The 23,079-nt window shown below is 53.0% G+C and overlaps 1 protein-coding gene across 2 annotated transcripts in view; it reads left to right on the forward strand.

Annotated features, from left to right (window-relative positions):
* The window catches only part of PLXNA1 (plexin A1), a 112,400-nt gene that overhangs the window by 70,789 nt on the left and 18,532 nt on the right, over positions 1–23,079 (forward strand). For both annotated transcript variants that reach the window (XM_064432727.1, XM_064432728.1), the window contains exons 11-23: positions 5,778–5,874; positions 6,176–6,366; positions 9,915–10,066; positions 10,377–10,497; positions 10,839–10,975; positions 11,523–11,690; positions 12,565–12,658; positions 13,141–13,380; positions 13,537–13,680; positions 14,363–14,597; positions 15,961–16,103; positions 18,587–18,843; positions 22,648–22,714. In XM_064432727.1, the coding sequence (XP_064288797.1) occupies positions 5,778–5,874; positions 6,176–6,366; positions 9,915–10,066; positions 10,377–10,497; positions 10,839–10,975; positions 11,523–11,690; positions 12,565–12,658; positions 13,141–13,380; positions 13,537–13,680; positions 14,363–14,597; positions 15,961–16,103; positions 18,587–18,843; positions 22,648–22,714 (2,046 nt within the window). The remainder of the gene's footprint in view (positions 1–5,777; positions 5,875–6,175; positions 6,367–9,914; positions 10,067–10,376; positions 10,498–10,838; positions 10,976–11,522; positions 11,691–12,564; positions 12,659–13,140; positions 13,381–13,536; positions 13,681–14,362; positions 14,598–15,960; positions 16,104–18,586; positions 18,844–22,647; positions 22,715–23,079) is intronic.

A 23,079-nucleotide genomic window follows, 5' to 3' on the forward strand; every position in this document is an offset into this window, starting at 1 on the left:
CAGCTCTGGTATTCCCCAGCATCCCAGGCCATAAACCAAGCTGAAAGAACATTTTCTGCCTCCTCGCTTTTGTCTCTTTCTGCTCTTTAAGAGGAAAGCAACCCTAATGGTTTTCCATATGTATTGTAAAGATGCAAAAAGGAAAGACAAGCCTAACTAAGAAAATGAAGATCTTTGCCAATAAACTAATTTTTGCAAATTGATTGCTTTTAATCTTCTGGAGGCAGATTTTTCCAGGCTTGCTTTTTGCAGCAGAGGATGGAAATTGTCACCTGTCTCAAAGCAAAAGGTTGATGCCACTGAGATTCATTCTCCAAATATCCTTGCTTTTGCCTATTCTTTCCCATCTGACATCCCTCCACAGAGTTTGTGCTCCTGATTGCTGTAAAAATGAAACAGTTTTGCATTTGAAAAGTGCCACAGTCCCGAATCTGCACTAATGCCTGTAACATTGGACTTGATCTGATTTAGTACTGGCCTTTGCAAAATGGCTACAGGTGTTTCTCACTGTCAGGGCTTTGGCTTTTTCTCTCTAAAATGTTCCTCTTAAGGCTGAAATAGCCCCATAGCTGCTGTTTCCCTTTAAATGTATAAATAGGAAGAACCCCTGATCTCCTTTTCATGAGCTTGTTGTCTCAGCACTTTAAATTAAGCATCATGCCTCAGTTATTTCCCTTTCTTTTTAGCCAAAGCCCCACGTGGTGAGGAGCAGCTGTGCCACCTCCCTGGCTCCCTTTTGGTTCCTTTCTCACCAGTGCCCCTGGCATGGAGAGCCCACCTTGCCCACTGTTTCTGCTGTGGCTGTGGAGTTCCTGCCCTCTGGCTCGACTTGGGTTGGGATGTTCACCCTGGAGTGAGCATTATTGCTGGGACAAAGTGGTTTGGGTTCAGAGCAAGCTGGGCTGACAGGGGGGGCACGTGTGGTGCCCCAGCATGGATGCTGAAACCCAGCCCCAAGTGTGGATGCTGGGAAGTGAAGTAAGGCCTCTCAGATTTGTGTTTTCTGGGTGTTTTTTTTGTTGCTGTAGAACCTGGGTGTTGCTCTGACATATTCCCAGGTTCTCAGGTTGTCATACCATGTTAGATTTGAGGCAAGAGGAATCCAGGTGAAGAAGCTTGTGTGTGACTGGGGAGGAAAGGAGGAGATCCATGTGAAAAGAGAAAAGGGAGATGCAGAATCAGAGGCTGAGCGTTGCTGTCAAGTTGTGCCGTTGTGCGGATGACGGTGTTTTACTCGGCCCAGGATATATTTATAGAGGAACATAAATCATACACACATGCCCTGTTCTGAGCACTGCACACCTCCACTATATGTATCTCTAATTAACCAGCCATGGAGAGGGAAGCAGGATTGGAGCCCACAGCCCCAGCTCCGTTCTCCAACAAAGCCGCGCTCTCCATCCTCGCGGTGCCTACATTTATCTTTCCTGCAGCAGTGTTTAAAGTGAAAAGGGAGTATCAGGAGAGTTTGATAGGATCCAATTAAATTCCAGCAGATAAAATAATGATGAATTGCAGTTGAGCCCTGGCGAGACGCGATGTACATTACTGCCGTCCCTGTAGTGCGGGGAAGGAGTTGAGGTCATCAACTACAGAAAAATAGGACACAGCTGCAGCCCAAGCGCTCCTCCAGAAATGCAGCCCAGGGGGATGGTGCATGTGGGAGTGAGGGGGGCTGCACAGGAAATTTGGATGTGTGGGTTTGCTCACAGAGGAGCAGCCCCTCTGCTGCCTTCCCCAGGGATGGGTTGGGCAGGTGGTGGCTGAAGTGGGATGGATGCCCTGTGGAAGGGGGTGTGATGGCTGTGGGGCTGCCCTGCCTCCTCTGGCATGGGAAGGGCTAGTGCCTCGTCCAGTTGGCATGGCATTTGCAGGAGTGTCCTGAAGTGCATCTCAGTGGGATCTGCCCACAGATTTGGGGTGTTTCCTGCTAGCTGCAGCTGTGTCTCCTGTGTGGTTCCCTGAAGGCACCTTCTCAGCATGCTGAATCTCTCATCCCAAGGGAAGCTGGGTAGCTCTCAGTGCCTCTTGCTGCTAGCTGGTGGGTGTGTGAGCAGTGGGCTTCCTAGAATCAAAAGTGGGGCTTTCATGGCAGGTGACAGCCACATCCCTTGTTGTGTGCAGGGGTGGTGGCACTCCCTGCATGGGGGCAGGGTGGGTGAGAGAATCAGAGATGTGAAAAGAATGTGAGGTTGGTGGTTGTTATTTGGGAAGATGTCTGAGATAAATTTTGGGTAAAGAGCCTTGAGAAAGGCTTAGAGAGGAGTTCTCTTGCCTGAACTTCACCTCTGCAGGAGACCTTGCTGGGAAAACCACTATCCAGGTGGGTGGGGCTGAAACATCCTCTGTCCTCTCTTCCACATTGGCCTTGTAAGCTCTTCAGGGAGACTGGCTGGGGTAGGTAAGGAGCCAGGCAGTTCTCACCTCAGTTGCTGACTCACTTGATGGTATCTTTACTCCCATCCTCTTCTGTGGGCTGTGCTGCATCAGAACACATCACTTTTGGGCACTGTTGGTTTGCTCTCAGGCTGTGTCTGTTGCATTTTGCTCCCAGAGCAAACATCCCTTTCCCATAGCTTGTCCTCAGCAGTTTCCAAGCCAAATCATCTTTTGGCACAGCTGGGGGTCCTGGGCAGAGTGAAAGATGGTCTGACAGCAGCACTGCCTGGGTAGGTGCATCCCCTCACTCACACCCATCCTGCCCTACTCTCCCGCTGCTCATCCCAGTCTGCTGCCAGCCACTGGGATTGATTAACTGGGAGGTTAATAACAGTTAAATGTTTAATGGCTGTTTAACACCATGTTAGCTCTGAACAGGGAGGAGCTATAGTGATGGAACCTGTTGGCTGTCTGGGAGCTCTTTTTTGGTTCCCATAGGATGGACAGACTGGTAAGCACCCCCTGCCTGATCCCCACCAGTTGTGGGGCCTTCAGGGCTGGAAGGTGGCTGCTGCTTTACTTGGATGCTGCTGCCTCCCTGGCTGTGGCTGTGCCAGTGGGTGGAGAGGCCACTTTTGTGCTGACAGTATGGCAAGGGCTGTTGTGGGGAGGCCTTTTGGAAGCACCTTTCAAAATACAACACGCTTTGGAAATTAGATCTGATGGATCTCCAAGTCCCAGGAGGCCAAGCCCAGAGGCCCTGCAGCTGCAGCTCCTGCCTGTGCACAGCCAAGTCCTGACTCCAGCTCCAGTGTTCCACAGAGACCAGGAACAGTATCCAAGTCACAGACCCACTGCTGTCTCTGCAAGGCAGGTTAGAGGCTGCTGACAGTCATGCAGATGCAGAGGACACATTTTTCATTGATATCCATGTTCCCTTAGTGATCCCACACTTTGAACACCAGCTGAGACAACGACTCCTGGTCTGCCACTTCCCTTCACACAGTCCTGTGCTCCTGCTGCTCCCCGCTCCAGCTCTCTGCCACAGCAAAGTCAGCATCCTCAGTAGTGTCCTTTCCCACAGGGAGACAGTCTCTCATGCAGTTGGCCTCTTGCTGTCTCAGGACTGGTGCACGAAGAGTTAATGTTCTCCCTCCCTCTCCCCCTATTCTTCTTCCTCCAACCCACCTCCCAGAAGAACTAATTTCCAAAAGCAGCCGGGGCAGAGAGATGCAAATAAATGTTTTGGACAGCTGCAGGCTGGATGCCTTCCCGAGATGCCAGGGCCCCAAATGAGACATGTCAGAGTACAAATTGAAAATGCCAATTTCACTTACGTTGCCACGTGGCTCGTCACAGCTAAATTCTGCTCCGGCGCTGCCACCACCCTCCCCAGCATGTGCTCCCTCCTGCTGCCAGGGAATGGGCTCTGCCCACTGCCGTGGGTCTGGCCAGCTCCTTGTTGTGGTTCTGTTGGGGATATCCTTGGGTGGGAGTAGGGTAGGGCAAGGTGAACAGATCTGGACTCCTAGCCAAGTTCTGCCTTCATCTTCCCAGGCCTGGTAGCAGGAATGTTGCTGAGGGGCTCTGGTGGTGGATGGTGCATGGTGGGGATGTGGGGAAAGTTGTCTGAGCAAACACAGTGAGACGTGGCATGTCTGGGGGGTTCTGTTGGGGGTGATGGGGCTCTGCCTGGAGACAGGAGATGGTGGTGGAGCTCTTGGATTTGCAGGTGGCTGTGTTATGTCTGACAATTTCTGTGTGCAGCTGACCAGCAGCAGCCTTCCTCCCTGGGAAGGGCTGCATTTTGGGGTTCTCCACCCTGCCTTTGGGTGGGGTGGCTCGTGGATGAGGGATCACCAAGAAAAAGCTGTAATGGAGGACCAGGCATGGCTCTCATTGGCACCCTGTAGCACTGAGGGAGGGATGTGTGTCTCACACTGGGCATGAGCCCCATTTTGGTGCCATGTCTGATGCTGGGCTGGTGTTGCTCCCTGTCTGGGAGAGACTCAGCACAGAAGGGACCAGCTTTGATGGTCAGGTGAGAAGACTGAAGTGTTGTTTTCCAACTGAGGAGGGGTCGAGTAGAACAGAGCCACTGCAGAGGGTCTGTGTGGGGCAGCAGCTGAGGCAGTGCTGGAGGAGATGCTGAGGCCACCTCCTCTGGGTACCGCCTGGGGCTGTGAAAGGTGACACTGGGACTGGCTGGAGGCGGTGGCAGGGCTGTGGGTGAACCACTGCCAGTGCATCCACCGCTCCCTAACAAACTCCAGCAAGCCATGAATCATTCATTTAATCTCTCCTGACACGCCTGTCATTTTCTCAGGCGAGGAGCGGGGAATCTCTTGCCGAAGGAGGTCATTAGCTGTCAGGGATGGTTCCAAATGCCTTCCTGCCTCCGTATCGATTAAACCTCTCTGTCTGCATGCAGGGTCTTTGCAGGGAATACTGATGGTGCTGCTGTGGCTGGGACTCAGATGTTGAGGCAGGGGAGAGGGGTCTGAGTGGGGAGAAGGCGCTGGCCAGGCTGGAAGGAGAAATTGAGGTGGATTTGTCTGGGCAGCAGCAGGTCCAAGGGCCGAGTTTTGGGTCCCCTAAAGCTGGGGCTGGTAGGATTCCCTGGTGTCACCTTCCTACATGGAAACTCAGGGTGGTGGTTCCAGTCCTGAAATGGAGAGCATCTGGTGTCCAAGTGCAGTGTGGAGCTGGGAGTGGAGCATCTGGGTGTGGTGTGGAGGGGAGGAGTGCTCTCTCCTGAGATCTTTCTGAGGGCTGATGTGACACTGAAGTGGCCCTTAGCTCTGTCCCACCCACAGCCTTGTGGCCACAGCTTTGTCATTTTGTTGTGGATGATGGGGCTGGAGGGGACTGTGAGAGGCATCTTCCCACTGGCTGTCGAGGGTGACTATACTGAATCCACTCCTGTGATGTGCCCAGCCTGTCCTCCCCAAGCTTCACTAGTGATGACCATAATCTCAGATATCCAACTGAACATCCCTGGAGTGGGGAGGACATGGGGAAGGCCTCGGGAGCCTTGTGGGGAGAAGTACATCTGTGCTGCAGAGGCACCATCTGTTTCTTCCTCTTCCAGCAGCAGCAGCTTCAGACCTTTGAGTTGATGGCTTTGGGTCTATTTACAAGCCCTCTGTTGTGCTGCTTTATCTTTTTTTTTGTCAGTCCAGCCCACTGGTTTCATGTGCTGTGACTGATGCTTTGACGAGTGACTGTCAGACCTGTTTGTCCCTAGCCAGCAAGTCCCAGCCAGGACCCCATCCCTCTCCTCTAGGCTGATGGGAGACATCCATGTAATGGGATTGTCTGTCTCTCTATGCCCCTCACCACTAGGACATTTGTCTCAATAATTAACAGGCTCTGCCTCCTTCTGTTTCCTCCTGCAGTATTTCTACGAAGGGAATGACATCAGTGACCTGCCCGTCAACTTGTCTGTGGTCTGGAATGGGAACTTTGTCATTGACAACCCCCAGAACATCCAGGGTGAGTGAGGGATGGGATGGGACCTGGCCCAGTGCCCCCTCAGCCTCCAGCCCACCCTGGCTCTGACCAGAGTTTGCACCATGCTTTGGTGGGTTTTCTAAACAAGAGGCTTTTTCTAAGGAGCTTTGGAAAGCACTCTCTACTTCGGTGTTGAGTCCAGGGTGCTGCTGGCTCCTGCCTGTGGGGGTTTGTCCTACTGGGAGCTGGTGGGAAGGGACAAGGACAGGTGCCTTTTTCCCCCAAACCCTTTTCCTGTGGGTTGGGGGGCTGTGCTGACCCTGCCCTCCTCCTGCCCCTGCAGCCCACCTGTACAAGTGCTCGGCGCTGCGGGAGAGCTGCGGGCTGTGCCTCAAGGCCGACCCGCGCTTCGAGTGCGGCTGGTGCGTGTCGGAGCGGCGCTGCTCCCTGCGCCAGCACTGCCTGGCCTACGAGAACAGCTGGATGCACGCCAGCAGCGGCAACAGCCGCTGCACCGACCCCAAGATCACCAAGGTACGTGGGACACCCTGTGCCGAGCGACCGGGATGGGGATGGGATGGCGATGGGGCTCTACAGGGGCAGCTCACGGCAGCCAGATCTACTCAGTGTTTAGTAACTGACTGTTTTTGTCACCAGTTTCATTTCCAAGGTTAATATCCTCTCTCCACCGCCCCTGTGCACTGGGCTTTCTGGCTCATTTCCAAAATTCCAGCCCTTCCTACACATGACTGAGGGATGCAGGGGAGCTCTAGGTTGTTTCTTGTGTTGCCTTGTGCACTGGGGCCAGTAGTTCATCATCATCATCCCATTTCCCTGACAGCTTTTATGACCTTTGCTTTTAAGATTGTGTATATTAATATTCACATGCCTGATGGGCTGGAATCCAGGTTCACAAGGAGGGACTGGTGGGTATTTCAGCTGGATACCTTCTGCTAACCCACGGCTGGCCGGGCCTCGAAGGTGTTAATTACCGGAGTCTTAGCACAGGATCTGATCTGTTTGGGTTTCAGTGCCTTATCTGATGGAGGCTGGAAATGAGAGTCCTGGCTTTTCCAAGTGTGTGCTGCCTGCCTCTCACACGGATGGGCCCTGCAGTGTGCTGGGTGGCAGCCATGTGGAGAGAGGGGAACAGCCCTGCTGGGCACATCCCTGCCTGCAAGAAATACTGCCTGCAGAGTTGCCTGGGGCTGGTGGAGTGCCGGCAGGAGGAGGGATCCATTCCTGAAAAAGTGGGGTTGAGCCTCAGAGCGTGCATCCCTACATGGAAGTTTGCTGTTGTGTGCAGAGCTGCAGGGCTCCCTGTCAGCTTCCCACTGTGCTCAGGCTGAGCTTCCCAAATCCGGACCCCTAGGGGTGATGGGAGTGGAGAATGCTGTGGGGCAGGTCATGGTCAGAGTGGCCTCGCTGTAGGCTGTGCCCTGATCCTCTTGTATTCAGGTGAGCAGGGCTGCAGGCATTTACACACACACCGCTCACAGCAGCATCCCAGCAGCTGATGGTGCCCAGCGTTGGTCACAGCAGTTGGTCCAGAGCTGATGGTTAACAGCTCTCCCACCCTGAATCATTATGAGGTTTTACAGTAATTGCAGGTGTAGCAGGAGCAGATCTGTTAGCAGGTGGGTTTGACCTTGGCACTGCTCTGCGTCAGTGTCCTGGGAGGAGGCAGGTGGTGTGGATGTGCAGTAGCTGTTGGTGTGATGCTGCTCCTGTAGCCTGCCTGCTGCCTCCCACTACCCCAGGCCCACATCTGGGCTGTGGGCATGCTTGCAAGTGATCCAGAGAAAAGCCTAGTGCAGAGAGGGCAGCGCAGGCCGATGGGGGAGAAGAGTCTCCTACAGTGGTTTCATGAGGTGGAGCCTCCTTCCTGGCCAGCTCACCAGAGTGCAGGTCTCTTCATGGGTGGTGGGGCTGAGCTGGGAGATGACCATGATTCTTCACCCTTGAATCATTTCCCCATTGTTCAGTGGTGGGGACAAGCCCCTTCCAAACCTCTGTGGTGTTTTGCCTAGTGCTCACTGTGACCCTCAGAGTGACATCCTTTCCCTTGGGAAGGGGGTACCCCTTGGCCTCCGCACCTCCTGGCTGTGCCGTGGCCACAGGAGCTGAGAGCAAGCCAACTGCTTGTACCCACTGAAGCTGTTTGCTTGTTGATGTAAAAGGACCCTATGAAACCAATTAGGAGAAAAGCAGCATTGTTAGTTGGGGCCAGGGGTCCGGAGGTGGAGAGGGGAGCGGGGGGGTTGAGCAGCTATTGCTCTGCTTGGCAGCTCCCCCCTCCCACACACCTTGTTTAGCTGTGACCTCCCTGTGCTGGGCGGCACACGATGTCATTTCGTTCCCGGGCTCCTTCCTCCCCGAACACGTGGCCCTTGTCAGCTTTGCTGCGGAGGAGGAGGGCTGGAACACGCCGGAGCAGCTTTTAACACTCGTTTGGAAACACCAAACAAACAGCCGCTTCTCGCCAGCCGCCCCGCCAGGGCTTTCTGAAGGGGAAGACCCAACCTGCTGCTGGCTGCTGCTGACAGAACGAGCTCCAATCCCAGGCTTGGGCAGGGGCTGAACAGGGTTTAGGCAAACAGTGGTTCCCCGCAGCCCCAGAGGGTTTTGTTGCTGTGTAAATAGTGAGCTGTGACTGCCTTGGCATGACCCAGGGTTCAGACACCAGTCCTAGCTCTGATGCTGCTGTGGGACGTGTCCTGCAGGATGCCTGTGTGGAAGGGGACTGGGTGCTCCTGTCTGCTGAAGGTCACCAGCCCAGCCTGAATCCAGAGGGCAGAAGTTAACCCCAGAGGCAATGGCTGTTGTGGAACTGTGCAGAAACAGCCCCTGGCTCCATGCAGTCCATCAGGGTTGATGATGTGGACAGTGTCCACTGCTGCATGTTTCCCACCCTCAGCTCAACTGCTTTTCCTTGCTGTGGAGATGCTGTTCAGGAATGAGCCCTTCACAAGGAGGAGGAGGAGGATCCGTCTGGCTCAGGCCCCAGGGCTACAGCTGCCCAGATTTGCCAAGAATGGAGAGAGCTTACATGTGCTTGGTCATGGCTTGAACCTGTCCAGGAGCTGGGCTTAGTGCAAACAGAGGTGCCTGCCTGTGCTAGAGGGGAGGAGAGGCTGCTCTCAGCCACGAGAGCAGAGGAGGCCAGCACCTGCAACAGGACCATCCCTCCCCTGGGCCAGGGTGTGATTTCTTCCTGGACTGACCCAGCCCACATTCCCCTCTCCCTCTCCTGCTGCCTGCAGCTGCTTTCTCCTCTGCTGTGTCTTCATGTCACTGGGGACCCAGCTGTGTCCCTGGGCCCACTCAGGGCATGCAGCTCTGCCATTCTTCCCAGTTAGTGCTGCAGGTGGGCGCTTGACCTCGGGGCCAGCAATCACTGATGTAAAACTGCCTGTAATTGCCTGGTTAGAGGCAGCATCCCCACATACCTTGGAACAGGGCCCACACCTCTGTTCATCCCTCATTCTGCCACTGTCTGTCAGGCCACACCTGTCTGCTTTATTGGGCATCATCCTGGTAAATGAGGCATGGTGCTGTGCTGACGTCCCCTCCCTTCCCAACTGGCCTCAGCAAAGGGTTTGCTGGTGAAGAGAAATGCATTTCCCCCCGTCTGCCATTTCACCTCTGCAGGGACCTGTTGGAGATGCTTTCTCCTTTGAGGACATCTTGGACATGGGAATCTCATCCCTGGGCACCTGGGACCTGGCCAAAAGCCAGGCACATCCAGGGGCTTCCTTGCTGGCTCATCTGGATCCATGGCTGATGCTACCTGTGTCCTTCAACTCTTGTGTCCTTGTCACCTAGGGATGGTTGTGCCTGCAGGAGGGTATCCCTGTCCCAGCCCTCTGCTTGGACACATCTCACGTCTCATGGCTTGTTCCTGGGGAGATTTTGTGGATACAGCTGTCACTGGGGAGGTCTTTTCTGCTCTGTGGGCAGCTTACATATATGCTGACATTTCTCATCACCTCTCTGCTCCTTGCTGCTTGTAACACACATCCTGCCTGAGTGAGATGTCCCTGCAGCTCTGCATCCTGGTGACAGACCATGCTCTCTCCTAGTTGTTCCCTGAGACTGGCCCCAGACAAGGAGGGACCCGTCTGACCATCACTGGCGAGAACCTGGGCCTGAAGTTTGAGGATGTCCGCTGGGGAGTCCGAGTGGGCAAAGTGGCGTGCATCCCCATCGAGAGCGAGTACATCAGCGCCGAGCAGTGAGTGCCTGGAGAGGGGTGGCGTGCTCCAAATCACCTCCGGGGGTTAGGGGCAGCAGTGATGGTGTTCGAATGCTGCCCATGGCTGCAAAAGACAGATCTGATAGGGCTGGACTGGGAGGGAAGTACCTGCTGGTTATGGTTGCTCTGGGAAGAGCTCAAAGGCTTTGGGGAAGCTTCTCTGAGGGCTGGCAGTGTCAACTGCCACCACCTTGGTTTCTCATGGATCTGCTGGCACCTGAGACCTTTGCTTTGCACAGGGAGTGTCTTGGTGCCAGGTCACTGAGAGCTTCTTACTCTCATCTTTTAGGATTGTGTGTGAAATCGGAGATGCCAGCCTGAGCAAGGTGCACGAGGCACGGGTAGAAGTGTGCATCCGTGACTGCACGCCCAGCTACCGCGCCATATCCCCCAAGACCTTCACCTTTGTGGTAAGCCCTGTGCCAGGGACAGGTTTGTCACCTCGAAAGGGAAGTGATGCTGGGTGGTTTTGAGTGGTTTTCTGGTTGAGTTGGAAAGTTTGCCATCATTTTCCTGAGGGGGAGGGAGGGGTTCTGTGCCCGGGCATTGAGTCATGGTGATTGAATTTCTCCAAGACTGCCACTGCTCTGCCTCCCCACTGTCCTGCTGGCACTGCCAGGCCTTAGTACTGTGCCCAGCTGCTGTCTCACATGTCCCTCTCCTCTGTGGCCCTGTCACCTGGTTGAAGCTGCTTGGGGATGTGGGTTTCAGTTGCCAGCCTGACTCCAGGGATGCTCTTTTCCTTTGACAGATGCCCACTTTTTCCCGTGTTGTCCCCGCCCGGGGCCCTCTCTCTGGTGGCACCTGGATCGCCATCGAAGGCACCCACCTCAATGCTGGCAGCAACGTCTCCGTGACCATCGGGGGACGGCCCTGTGCTTTTTCATGGTGAGGGGCACAGAGGGTGGTGGAGGGTGTGCAACAGGCACCTTCAAGGCAGTGGGACCCCCAGAGAGAGCAGCAGCCAGAGGCCTGGGCCAGGAAGCCAGGAGAGACCATGGGAGCCAAACCCCCTGGGTGGCCAAAGGTGTCTCCTCTTGAAACCTCTGTATGTCAGAGGCTGCAGGAAGAGCCCTAAGAACAGAGATTTTTTTCTCTAAAAGCACAAAGCCCTGAGGCATGAAGTGGATAATTTTTAGATTAGGGATGATAATGGAGCGGCTCTTTAAATATTTTCCTGCGGTAATTACTGGTTATCAGCCCTAATCGCTGCTGTTTGCAGCCGCCGCACGATGGGAACGCTCAGGAGCTGCTCAGTCTTTCCCGGCTGCCTTTTGTTTCATTTCTTGGGTTTTTGTTTTTTCTTTTTTTTCCTCTTTTCTCTCTTCACTCCCCAGCTGTTTCAGAAGGGGAGAGGGGCTGGGGCAGGGGGCTCCCTGGCTGCCCTGGCCTCCCTCCTGCCCAGGCACTGACAGGTTGTGTGTTTCCACCCCAGGAGAAGCGCCCGTGAGATTCGGTGCAGGACCCCCCCAGGGCACACCCCTGGCGGCTCCCCCATCCTCATCAACATCAACCGAGCAGAGCTGAGCAACCCAGAGGTGAAGTACAACTACACAGAGGACCCCACCATCCAGAAGATTGATCCTGAATGGAGCATCAACAGGTGAATTGCAAGGAGCTTGTAGGATGCATGGGGAGCTGTTTCCCATGTGGATTTCCCGCTCCCGATGGGCACATCTCAGTGCTGTGATAACTGCCAGGCTGCACTCCATAGATGTGGCAAGAGGAGTGTGAGCAATGGCTTGGCACCAGGGCCCTGCTAACTCCTGGCCTACACTGCTCAGCCTGGCAGGGGGCAAGAGCAGAGAGTGCTTTGGATCTGCTTAATTTCAGCTTGACATTTGGTGGCGGCAAATAAAATTAAAATATTTCCCATCGGGGGATTTTTTGAAATGTTTACATATTTTTCTAAAAGGCTTGAATTGGCTGGAGAGGAGGCGAAGGAATCCATTAAGAGCTAGTGCCAAGGGAAACCTTCCCCAGGCTGTTGATGAGGAGCAAGCTCCCCAGAGGCATGGCCAAGGTCTCTGAGACCATGGGGCTTTTAACACCAAGTCGTGGAGAAAACCTGGCAGTGTTCAGCCTCTCCTGTCACCCACTGCCTCTGTGGTGGAGAAAGGGTGGCAGAGAGGAGCTTGTACTTCCTGGGATGCTTTCCTGTTGTGAATGCTTCATTGACTTTAGCTTGGGAGTCATCTTCAGACCCTAAACTTGCACACAGGGTGGGATGTCAGTGTTAATTACCAGGTTTTATATCTCTAGTTGGCCCTTGGGTCAGCTGAAATGATTTGACAGTGGTGCATGCCAATTCCTGCCAGCCATGCAACATATGGGTGGGATAAGAGATACCTGGGGCATGGTGGCTCACCCAGGCTGGGGCAGATGGGCATCTGGCTGGAGATGGTGGCTGCTTCCTTCCTAGAACTGGGGATCCAGTGCCAGCTGCCTTTCCTAACCCACTGTCTCTGTGTCTCTAGTGGTGGGACATTGCTGACTGTGACTGGCACCAACCTGGCCACCATCAAAGAGCCCAGGATCCGGGCCAAGTACTGCAGCTCTGAAAGGGAGAATGTAAGTGGTGCTGGCTGGGGCTGGGGGCAGAGCACAAAGAGGAGGGATGTTGTCTGTGTGCAATGCAGAGCAGCAAGTGCACCCTTTGCCCTTCAGGTGTCATGGTCTGGAGAGGCTGAGATCCAGGGGCTCCTGCCCCAAAGAGAGGCACCAGTCTCTCTGCAGAGCCTCCAGCCAGGTGCTTTCAGGAGAGGGTTGAGATCTCAGCATTCAAAACTGGTGGGAGGTTTGTGGGACATCTATAGGATATTGACAGAAAAAGCCCATCTGCAGCTTGCTTGCCACCCCTTGCACATCCATTGCAGACAGGAGTCTGTCTCTGCCCTGGGGGGTGGGGGTGTGATACCTGTTGATAGAACAGAGCAGGAGATTCCAAATCTACACTTCGTGTCCAAAGCTGCTGCTTTCAGGAGATCCTTGTGGGGTCTGATCCTGCCCACCTTGCTGGGAGTGGGTCTGACCTTGTTCTGTGCCTCCTGCAGAACTGCACTGTCTACAATGACACCACCATGGTGTGCTATGCTCCCTCCATTGACAACCCCGTGCGGAGCCCCCCGGAGCTCGGCGACCGCCCGGATGAGATCGGCTTTGTCATGGATAACGTCCAGGCCCTGCTGATCATCAACACCACCAACTTCGTCTACTACCCAGACCCTGTCTTTGAGCCACTCAGCCCCACAGGGATGCTGGAGCTGAAGCCCAGCTCTCCCCTCATCCTCAAGGTAAAGAGTCTGCATGTGGGGGCAGAGGTGGGGACATGTCCCTCTGTGGAGGTGGCGTTTTGTCTCTCCTGGGGCAAAGATTTTGCCCTGTGTTGGGTTTTTTAAACATTCCCCATTGCATGAGAACTGACAGTCTTATTCCTTGTTCCCACAAAGGGCAGGAACCTGCTCCCACCAGCTGCTGGTAACTCCCGCCTCAACTACACGGTGCTGATCGGAGACACTCCCTGCACCCTCACGGTCTCTGAGACACAGCTCCTCTGCGAGTCCCCCAACCTCACTGGCCAGCACAAAGTCACAGTAAGTATTGGCACTGGTGCCTTGCTCCTTGTGCCTTGTGTCTCAGAATGTCAGTCTTTATCCCAGCACCAGCCCTGCTGTGTGCTCGTCCTTGAATGAGGACCGGATAGTAGGTGTATGTGCAAGAGCGTTCCACAGGAGTCATCCTCCTGCTCCCTAGGCATCCCTCTTCCTAATTATGTGTTTGGTAAGACCATGCACTTTGTCACCCTCCCCCACACTCAGCTTGGTGTTACTGTGCCCTGGCTGGCGCTGGATGCAAGGCAGGGGGCATTCCCACCTCTCCCCCTCAGTGCTGGCACATGCTGCAAGGCAGGCTCCTTTGTTTGTGAGGTTGTAGTACAGCACTGCTCACGCTCCAGGACTCTGCCATGTTAAAAGGGACCCAGCACTGTCCTCCCCAGGCTCCCCATCCGGGGGGAAACTCGCTTTACATCCCATCTGTTACTGTAATGTTTGAATGAGACATCAAACTCTCTGCCTGCTGCACGTGCACTGGCAGTGTGTGTGCAGCATGCCATCAAAGAGCCTCTCACTGCTCCCGACCAGCCCCTGCCATTCCTGCATTTGCCCTCGTCATTCATGCCCTGGGCTGGGAGTCACACCCAGGGGCACAGCAGGGAGGGTACCTGTGGCACATAGTCCCTGACAGCAGGTCCATTTTTCCCCTGCTGTGGTGCAGATCAAGGCTGGAGGGTTTGAGTTCTCTCCGGGGACACTGCAGATCTACTCAGACAGCCTGCTCACGCTGCCCGCCATCATCGGCATCGGCGGCGGCGGCGGCCTGCTCCTCCTCATCATCATCATCGTCCTCATCGCCTACAAGCGCAAGTCCCGGGATGCTGACCGGACCCTGAAACGTCTCCAGCTGCAGATGGACAACCTGGAGTCCCGGGTGGCCCTGGAGTGCAAAGAGGGTGAGGGATCCCTTTGCCGTCAGCATGGGCGTCTTTGGGTGTTTCTTACTGCTCCAAGGCTCAGTGTGCTCCTACCCTTTCCTTACTGCCTTTCAGAGAGGGAATGGGAATGGGCAGAGCTGCTTTGTCTGTGGAAGTGAACTCATTTTAGGTGGGATTTAGGGATTTTTCCGGTTAAGAAGTTCTTCTCCATTTCTCCAAGTGGGAGAAAAGAGAGCAAGCAAGGTAGCGAAGGCTTCCTGTAAGTGGGCAGTGGATCTCTCATTATGTGACAGACAGAAGCTGTGAAATTGGACAGAATTCCTTGTATGATACTGCTGATAAAACCTAATTGCCCATTATCCCCCTGAGCTGGCTCCAGAGGCCCCGACCCTGCCAGCCACAGCCACAAGCAGCCCGGGCACTGCGAATGAAGCAGGCACTGAAAACAAGATAATAAAAAGGGGAAAGAAAGACAAACCTTTGCTCCCCCAAGTCCCCATCCCTCCACATGCCTGTGGATGGCACTGGTGACAGGGAGAGGGGAGGGAGCTGGTGGAGGGGATGGTGTCTTGTCTTCCACAGCTGGCAGATAAAAGGATCTGCTTTTAATTAAAAGGCACAATCTCTTCCCTGCCTTTTCTCTTTTCTAGTCCCACTAGTTGCAGATAAGATAGCACGCCTTTCAAGCTGACGGTTTGTTTTTTCTCATCAGGCTGACGAGCCTGCAGTCCTCTGCCTGGCTTTCAGCTCCCTTTAAAGTGCTGTTAATTTGATTTTTCTGAGGGTTTTCTCCCCCCACCCCAACCCCCTTCCCTGGTGCATTTCCAGGACTCTGCTCCCATCAGCTTTTCCCTGTAGGTGCAATTAAAGGTTCAGGACCCCCCCGGATCATCTTCCCCTGGGAGTCACAGCTGCCTCAGCTGGGATCGGGAGGTTCTGGGGTGGGTGTGTTCAAGCTCTTCTCTCAAGTAGTATTTAGGTCAAAAAGAAATGAGGGCAATCTTGTGATTTAGGCTAACATTTTCCCCAAGAAGCTCTGTTTTTGTTCAAACCTTGCTGTTCCTCCCTGCCCCCAGCATCCCTGGGAGGCTGCAAGTGCTGGGCAGGGGGGATTTGACCCCCCTGGGACCTGGCAGTTCTGTTCCCAAATCTGCCACTTCATTTATTCCGGGGATGTCATCCCCACACTCTGCAGCTCAATTTCTCCATCTGTGAGATGGGGACAGCAATCACAGCCTGCCAGGAAGAGGAATGCTGAGAATATTCATGCCTTGGGGAGGGTCCACCCATGGGATGCTGGGGGTGTGATGAGGGGCTGAGTGCCAACGCCGTGTGCTGAGACTCCAGGATGTGTTGTTTAATTCTGCTTTTCCCTCCCTAGCCTTTGCTGAGCTGCAGACAGACATCAACGAGCTGACCAACGACCTGGATGGGGCTGGCATCCCCTTTCTGGATTACCGCACCTACGCCATGCGGGTTCTCTTCCCGGGGATAGAAGACCACCCTGTGCTGAAAGAGATGGAGGTGTGGGTCTGTCTGTCTGTCTCTGTAGTGTTTCACGTTAGGGATGTGCCCCTGCACAGTCCCCTGCACGAGCCCCTGTGCCCCCGGGCTGGAGAGATGCTTTGGTTGGATGCTGGCCCGGCGTGGTGCATCTCTCCACGTGGCAGCCGGCGCGGATGTGGACTGGCTGCCAAATGGTTACTGCGTTCTCTGACATTAATATCAATATTTATATTAATATCATTGCTGCTGTCATTTTCTACAGCACTTGCTTTATTCAATTGGGTTTGTTTGATGCCTGACTGGTCGCTTGTTTTTAGCAGGGTTGTCTGACATCGCCTGCTTGCTTGGCTCTGTTTCCCCATGCAAAACCCATCCTTGGCATCCTTCCTCTGCTCCCCAAACCAGCTCCTTCTCTTCTGTCCTCCCCACCTCTGTATAATTTAGTGCATGCAATTGCATAGCAATTGCCTCTCGTGTGCTGGGCTGCTGAGGCCACTCTTGATTACAAGAGGAAGGAGGGGGGTGACCTTCGCTTCCCCTCACTGCTGACCCAGCACAGTAATTAATGTCGACGTGGGCTTCACAATGTATTTAGGAGAAGTAATTGGCCCTGGTGCAAGATGCACGGTCACTAATTACAACACAACAAGCTCTTACCAACTGCAAGTGCACGTGCTGGTGTTGTACGCCAGCATGGCTACGGCGTGGGCCCTGGCCTTCTGCCTGCTCTGTTTCCCCAGCCCCTAATCCCAGCTCTGGAGGGTGGTGGGGACCCTGTTTCCATGGATTTCCCCTTGCAGCTCAGGTTTCCGGATGCTCAGAGCCAAAGCAGGCGTGTAGGTCTCCCTGAGGCACAGCCCTTCCTGTCTGTGCAGATGCCTGGCTCTCCTCTCACCCCTGCTCTTGCTCTTAAAGATTTTCCCTAAAGAGGGAACGTGGAAAGGGTATCAAAAAGGGTATCAGAGGAGGAATTTTGCATTTGCTGTGGCAGGCTGGGTGGACTTTGTCCATTTCCAGCTCCTAACTCAAAACATCCTGCCTGAGAGAGCACACCAGCTTAGCCTGGTCTGGGAAGCAAAGGGTTAAATTTGCAAAGGAGGAAAAAAAAAATCCCCAAAAGAGATTAAATAAAGCAACTAGAGTTGTGTAAGCTTCATATAATTTAATCAGGTTTGCTTTTATTTGTCTCTTTACTCAGAGTGTAACATTAGCTATTGCGAGTGACGGAAGGAAGCTTGCTCACGCTCACGCTAATCCACAGTGAGCACCGGCACCAGCTCCCTTCCTCTGCAGGTTTAGGGGCAGGCTGGCTGCTTTATGAGAATTTAAGCCTGATTAAATATTTAACTCAGTATCGTTCATTTATTTCTGCTAATGATCAGCAAGTTGAACATGGGGGCTTTGAATTGACAAGGACTTGGTGGGAAGCAGGGTTTTTGTCCAGCGGGAAATAGTATTTTGGAGAGTGAAATTATAACTATGAGGAATTTCACTGAGCTGAAGAGCACCAATCCAAAGTTTTGATTGAAGTGAAATGATTTGATGTGTCAAAACTCTCTTCTTCATTTTGAGTTGGTGTTTTGAAATGAAAAGTGTTGTTTTGTCTCCAAATACCGACATGAAGCGAAATTTAATGCTTATTCTCCCAATCAGGAAGACAAGGGGGGGGGAGATTAAAGAAAAAAACTGATATTTTATCACAGGAAGGCTTTTATTCAGAGGAAACCATCTTTTCTGATGGGAAAATGGAGTATTGTAAAAATATTAGTTTCTGATAACAAATGTGGTCAGGGCTGGCCAGAGCTGGGCTGCTGATGGCAATGCAGGTGTGAAAGCATCCAATCCCAATCCCTGCTGGGTCCTACGTGGCCAAATACGGCCAGAAATACAACTTCAAATGTCTCATGAGTACAGGGACTTTTTTAGGGTGTGTCTGCAGTGGGACAGAGACAGATTTCTGCTATTATTTCCCTATCTGAAATCTATCCCCCCAAACCAGGCAGGTTTGCTGCTGGTGGAGCTCGGGGTTGTGGCTTTATTTGCTTTCTATGTAATACCCAAAGCGCATGTTGCAGTGACTTGGGTGGGAATTGAGCTGCTTGTTAGCTGAAATTGAAAATGATAATTCGTGTGTGTGCTTGGCAGAGAAGGAGTGTTTGTTTATGGGAGGGAAGTGTGTTTATGTGTGTTCACACAAGTGGGAGAGAGTCTTTGTGTGGAAAGGTGTGTCTATACAGACATATATCTGCATTGATGCCCTGAGACTGTGCTAACCTGATGCTGGGATTTTACAAACTAGATAACTCTTGTGGAGGAACTGAGACTGATCACCAAAGGGGAAGCTTGGTAGTAGGGATAGACCTAGTCCAGCTGCTCTTTGACCCTTTTTCATCATTTTGTTTTGTGGGATTGAGAGTGAATTCAGGGTGTGGTTCAGTCCAGCCACCTTCTCATCACTCTCCCCATCATTCCTGTTTCTCAGCTTTGCTCTATCCTTGCAGGTCCAGGCTAATGTGGAGAAGTCCTTGACCCTCTTTGGTCAGCTCCTGAACAAGAAGCACTTCTTGCTGACCTTCATCCGTACTCTGGAGGCCCAGCGGAGCTTCTCCATGCGGGACCGCGGCAACGTGGCCTCGCTCATCATGACAGCGCTGCAGGGCGAGATGGAGTATGCCACAGGGGTGCTGAAACAGCTCCTCTCCGACCTGATTGAGAAGAACTTGGAGAGCAAGAACCACCCCAAGCTGCTTTTGCGGAGGTGAGTGTCCCCCTGAGAGGCTGGAGCTGTGGGACAGTGCCCAGGCACTTCTGAGCACGGTGACGTGAGCTGGTGTCCTTTGGGATGCCACCAGTGATGGCTTGGTGTTGGCTGTGGCAGTGAGAGCACTCAGTCTGTGGTCAAGCATTTCCTTGCTTGACTGTGTGCAAGTCTGAGAGGGATGTGGGACCACCTGGCTCCAGGCAGCTCAGGAGCACGCGTGGGACGTTCTCACTCCAGTTTGGCCTGTGTGGGCTCCTGCTGCCTGGGAAGGAGACAGCAAGGTGCTTGCCAGCTGTTCAGGCTGGTGCAGGTAGGGTACACGCTGGTGTCAGGCACTGTGGTGTGTTGCTGTAGGTCACCTGGAGAAGGGAAGGTGACCAGGTGGTCCCCACATCACTTGGCATGTGGGGCAGCTCTTGCTTGGTGGCTGCGTGGGTGCCTCCATGGGCTGGCAGCAGGCAGGAGTCCTCCCTTCCCTGCTGTCTCCTCAGGGCTTACCTGCCTTGCCAGTCACATGGGGGTTTTCCTGGGAAGGTCACTCAGATCTCTGTAAGCTGGGAGTCTCTCTGAGCCGGGGGAAGTGCAAGCAGGAGGCAGCCTGCCAAGCCCTGCCGTGAGTCTGCCTGCCCCATCAATATTTAACGATAGCTCTGAGCTCTCCTTCATCACGGGCTGATGAATATTGAAAGATACACCAAGTCCTGAACAAAAACTATTAATAAGCTCCGCTGGTTCAGCTCGAGGCCCTCGGTGCCATCTCCTGCTTTTGCACACCATGTGGTGCCTCCCCATCCCACATCCAGCAGCCTGGTGCCACCAGCTTTGGCAGAGATGCAAGGATGGCTGAGAGGCACAGGGCTGGCACGTCACCAGAAAGGCTCAAGAAAGCCAGGGCATCTTTCAAAGATAAACTGATGTTCATGGCATGGCCAGACTGGACAAAGCCTGTCAGGTTTTGTATGCTTGGCCCTCGGGAAACACCTGGAGAAGACCCAGATCTGAGCTGGTCCCAGTTACATCCGTGTTGCCCGTCTTGTTAGGCATGTTGCTTTCTTACTGTCTCTGCTTCATTTATCACATTACAAGAGTGCCCTTAATGTCTCAAAGCATCTCATTAGCAGTGTGTTAGAGGGTGTGTTGTGCAGATGATGGCTGTCTGGGAGTGGGGTGTGTCTTGGAGGTGCCAGTCACTGTTCCCCATCCCTGTCCCCTGACTGCATTCTTAGGCTCTTCCAATCATTCCTCCATAACACCAGGTTTCACTGAAATATTTAGAATGCATTTCCAGCTCCTGAAGTAAATCAATAAAATATAAATAAAAGGCATCTTGAGGAGGCCAGCAGCAGCAGTGACTGAGCCATGGCAGCAGCACAGGGGCAGAGCCCAGCCTGCACCAGCACCCAAAGACTGCCAGTCCCCAGCCACAGTGCTTGAGGACCATTGCAGTTAGGCCAGGGATAAATCCCCTGGCCAGCACCTTGCTGGTGCCTCCCTGAGTGATATTTAACAGAGACACTGTTCTTGAAGCCATGGTGAAGAGAGCTGTGCTTCTCTATCTGTTTGATTAGCCTTGCTGTTGGGTGTGAGAGTGTGCTTACTGCCCAGGGCAACTGGATTAGCATTGATCTAACTGGGGAGAGCTGTTACTTATTTATTTGGTTGTTGGATAATCCCCCCATTGCTGTGGCATCTGGCTCTATCATGGATAAAGACAAACACCCTCCAGAGCCTGAGTGGAGGCACTTCAGATAAGCATTATGGGCTTGTCAGGTCCTTTCTAGGGCCAGGGAGGATGTCTGCTGAATAGCTGCAGTCCACTTCTCCTTTGGCTTTCTCTCCATGTCCCTTCTCCCTTTTTTTGTTCCCTCTGGTGGATTTTTCTTTCCTGGTGGGGGCATGAAGCCTTCCCTTCCCTGAAGGCTCAAGTAATGCTGTCCTCAAATGGTTTAAGGAGTGCTGTGCTATTCCAGGGAGGGCAGAAAGGGCTAAGCCCCATTAGCACAAGAGAAAACCTTGGAAGGGACCATATGACACTGAGTCAGCTTGAATAAACTCTGGGAAAGTGGATTTTCTGCCTCAGCCATCTGGTCTTTGGGAACTGCTCCTGGCCCATCTGCTGGGCATGGCATTGCAGTTGGGCAGTGCATGGAATTGGGCAGTGGGTTCCTTCTGGTGGCTCTAACATTTTGGTTCCTTCTGGATTTTGTTCCTTGAGTCAACCATTTGTATTTGTTTCCCTGGTGCAAGAGGAATGCAGCCATGTCCCTGAGGTTATTAGTATTGCGTGTGCTGTCAGGACCATCTGCATTTGCAAGTGGCTGATCTGATAATTAATGGGTAGATAAGCTGAAGATTTTAGAAGGAGTGAAGGCCATGTTACAAATAATGGACATGCTAAGGGGAGTTTTAATCTTATGGCAGAGAGATAAGGTGTGGTGCAGAGACAGGCATGTTAAGCTGCACCTGCAGGGCTCACCAGGGCCTGGTGTCACCCTCAGCTCCCTCCATGTCCCTCTCTCTGCTGGTGTGGCACATCCTGGCTGCAGTACCAGCACCACAAGGCCCCTCATTCCATTCACACATTTCACACCCATCCTGAGGGATCCTGCTCTCCCTTTTGTGCATGGTCCCCAGCAGACACAGGCAACTCCCTGGACCTTCCCTGCTATGCTGCTTTGTCATCTGAATTTGAACTGTGCTTTAGGAAACTAGGGGTAATACACAGGTTTTCTCAAGGCAGTTTTGGCTGCTTCCTTTAACTGCATATCCAAAAGCTGAGAGGTACAGCTCCATTAAAAAATTTCTTTTGGAGCAAGCGGGTGCAGCATTGTACACTTGCAAACCTCCTACATCACCACCCCACTCCAAGGAGACACACAGCAACCCTGAACTTCTCCATTCAGGCATGGAATGATTAAATTCCAAGCCTGGCACAGTGTCTGTGTTCCAAAAGTACATGGAAAAAAGGTTGATTTTCCAACCACTGCTCTTACTCCCTCCTTCTTTAATCCCTTTGTTTTCAGCTGAATTAGTAGTGAGGATAAAGTTTGATCAAAAATGTATTTGGGTCAAAGTTTCCAGACCTAAATCTGGTTGTGGCTTTAACCAAGGCCATGTGCAGTGGACTGGTGGTGGTCAGTGTCGTCTTGCTCTACTATGGGCCCTGGACTTGATGCTTTAGAGATCAAGGGCTGCTTCAGGGGTTGCAGGGCAGTCCCATGTCACCAGTAGTGGTGGCCTGCATCAGGGCAATGGCACCGAGTGCACTGCAGGACCAGAAGGGAGCAGCAGCTCCCAGGTGGGGAAAGGGGCTTCCAGCTAGATCTGTCTTTGCCTTGCAACCTCAGCCTTTCTTTCAGGTTGTACTTTATCTGGGGAGCTTGAAGTACTTTTGGGGATATTGTACTTGGTGTAGGTGCCTCATACAATCCTCCTGTGAAGAGAGCTGCCTGCTTCCAATGGGACATCATAAGAGAAAACAAGTTCATTGAAGTAGAAGGTACCAGGGATAAGCAGAAAGCTTCTCATCCCCTGGTGGGACTCCCAGTGGGACAAGGTTGAGCTTGACTTGTTGCAGTTCTCCAAATACACTGGAGACCAATTTGCTTTTCTCTCCTGGGGGCTGCTGATGGGCAGGCTTTCCAGCAGAGTTTGTGCACCTTGCTTTGAGCCTCCTTTCCAGATGAAGCCTTTTAAAGCCAAAAATAATTTAGCTACAGTCTCAGGGTGAGGTGGCAATGGGTGAGATCAGAGACCTTTAATATTCTCTGCTGATGGCTTTGCTCTCTACCTTCCCTACAGAACGGAGTCGGTGGCAGAGAAGATGCTGACAAATTGGTTCACCTTTCTGCTGTACAAGTTTCTGAAGGTGAGTTTGGGAAGGGATGGCAACCCTGTGTGGACAGGGAGGTGGTTCCTGCCTTGCTGGGCCAGGTAGCATGTTACCCAAAGCCCAGGCTGACGTGCTCCTGAGCATTGCTGCTCCCTCCCAGAGCAGAGGTTGCTTCCCAGATCTCTGTTTCCATCCTGGTTTTCTGAGATGCAATTCTGGTCTCCTTTTTGGGAAATAGCTGAGATTGGGAAATGAAATCCAGATCGGGATTGCTTAATGCATAGTGGGTTTGAGATTTTAACAATGGTGCCCTGAGGAAAGATAAATCTGAAGCAACTCAGCTAAGTCTTGGAGTGGTCCCCATTCCTCTTTTCTTGCCTTTGCTGGTGTAACTCAGGAGG

The sequence above is a fragment of the Passer domesticus genome, chromosome 9, assembly GCF_036417665.1.
Source record: "Passer domesticus isolate bPasDom1 chromosome 9, bPasDom1.hap1, whole genome shotgun sequence".
NCBI lineage: Eukaryota > Metazoa > Chordata > Aves > Passeriformes > Passeridae > Passer > Passer domesticus.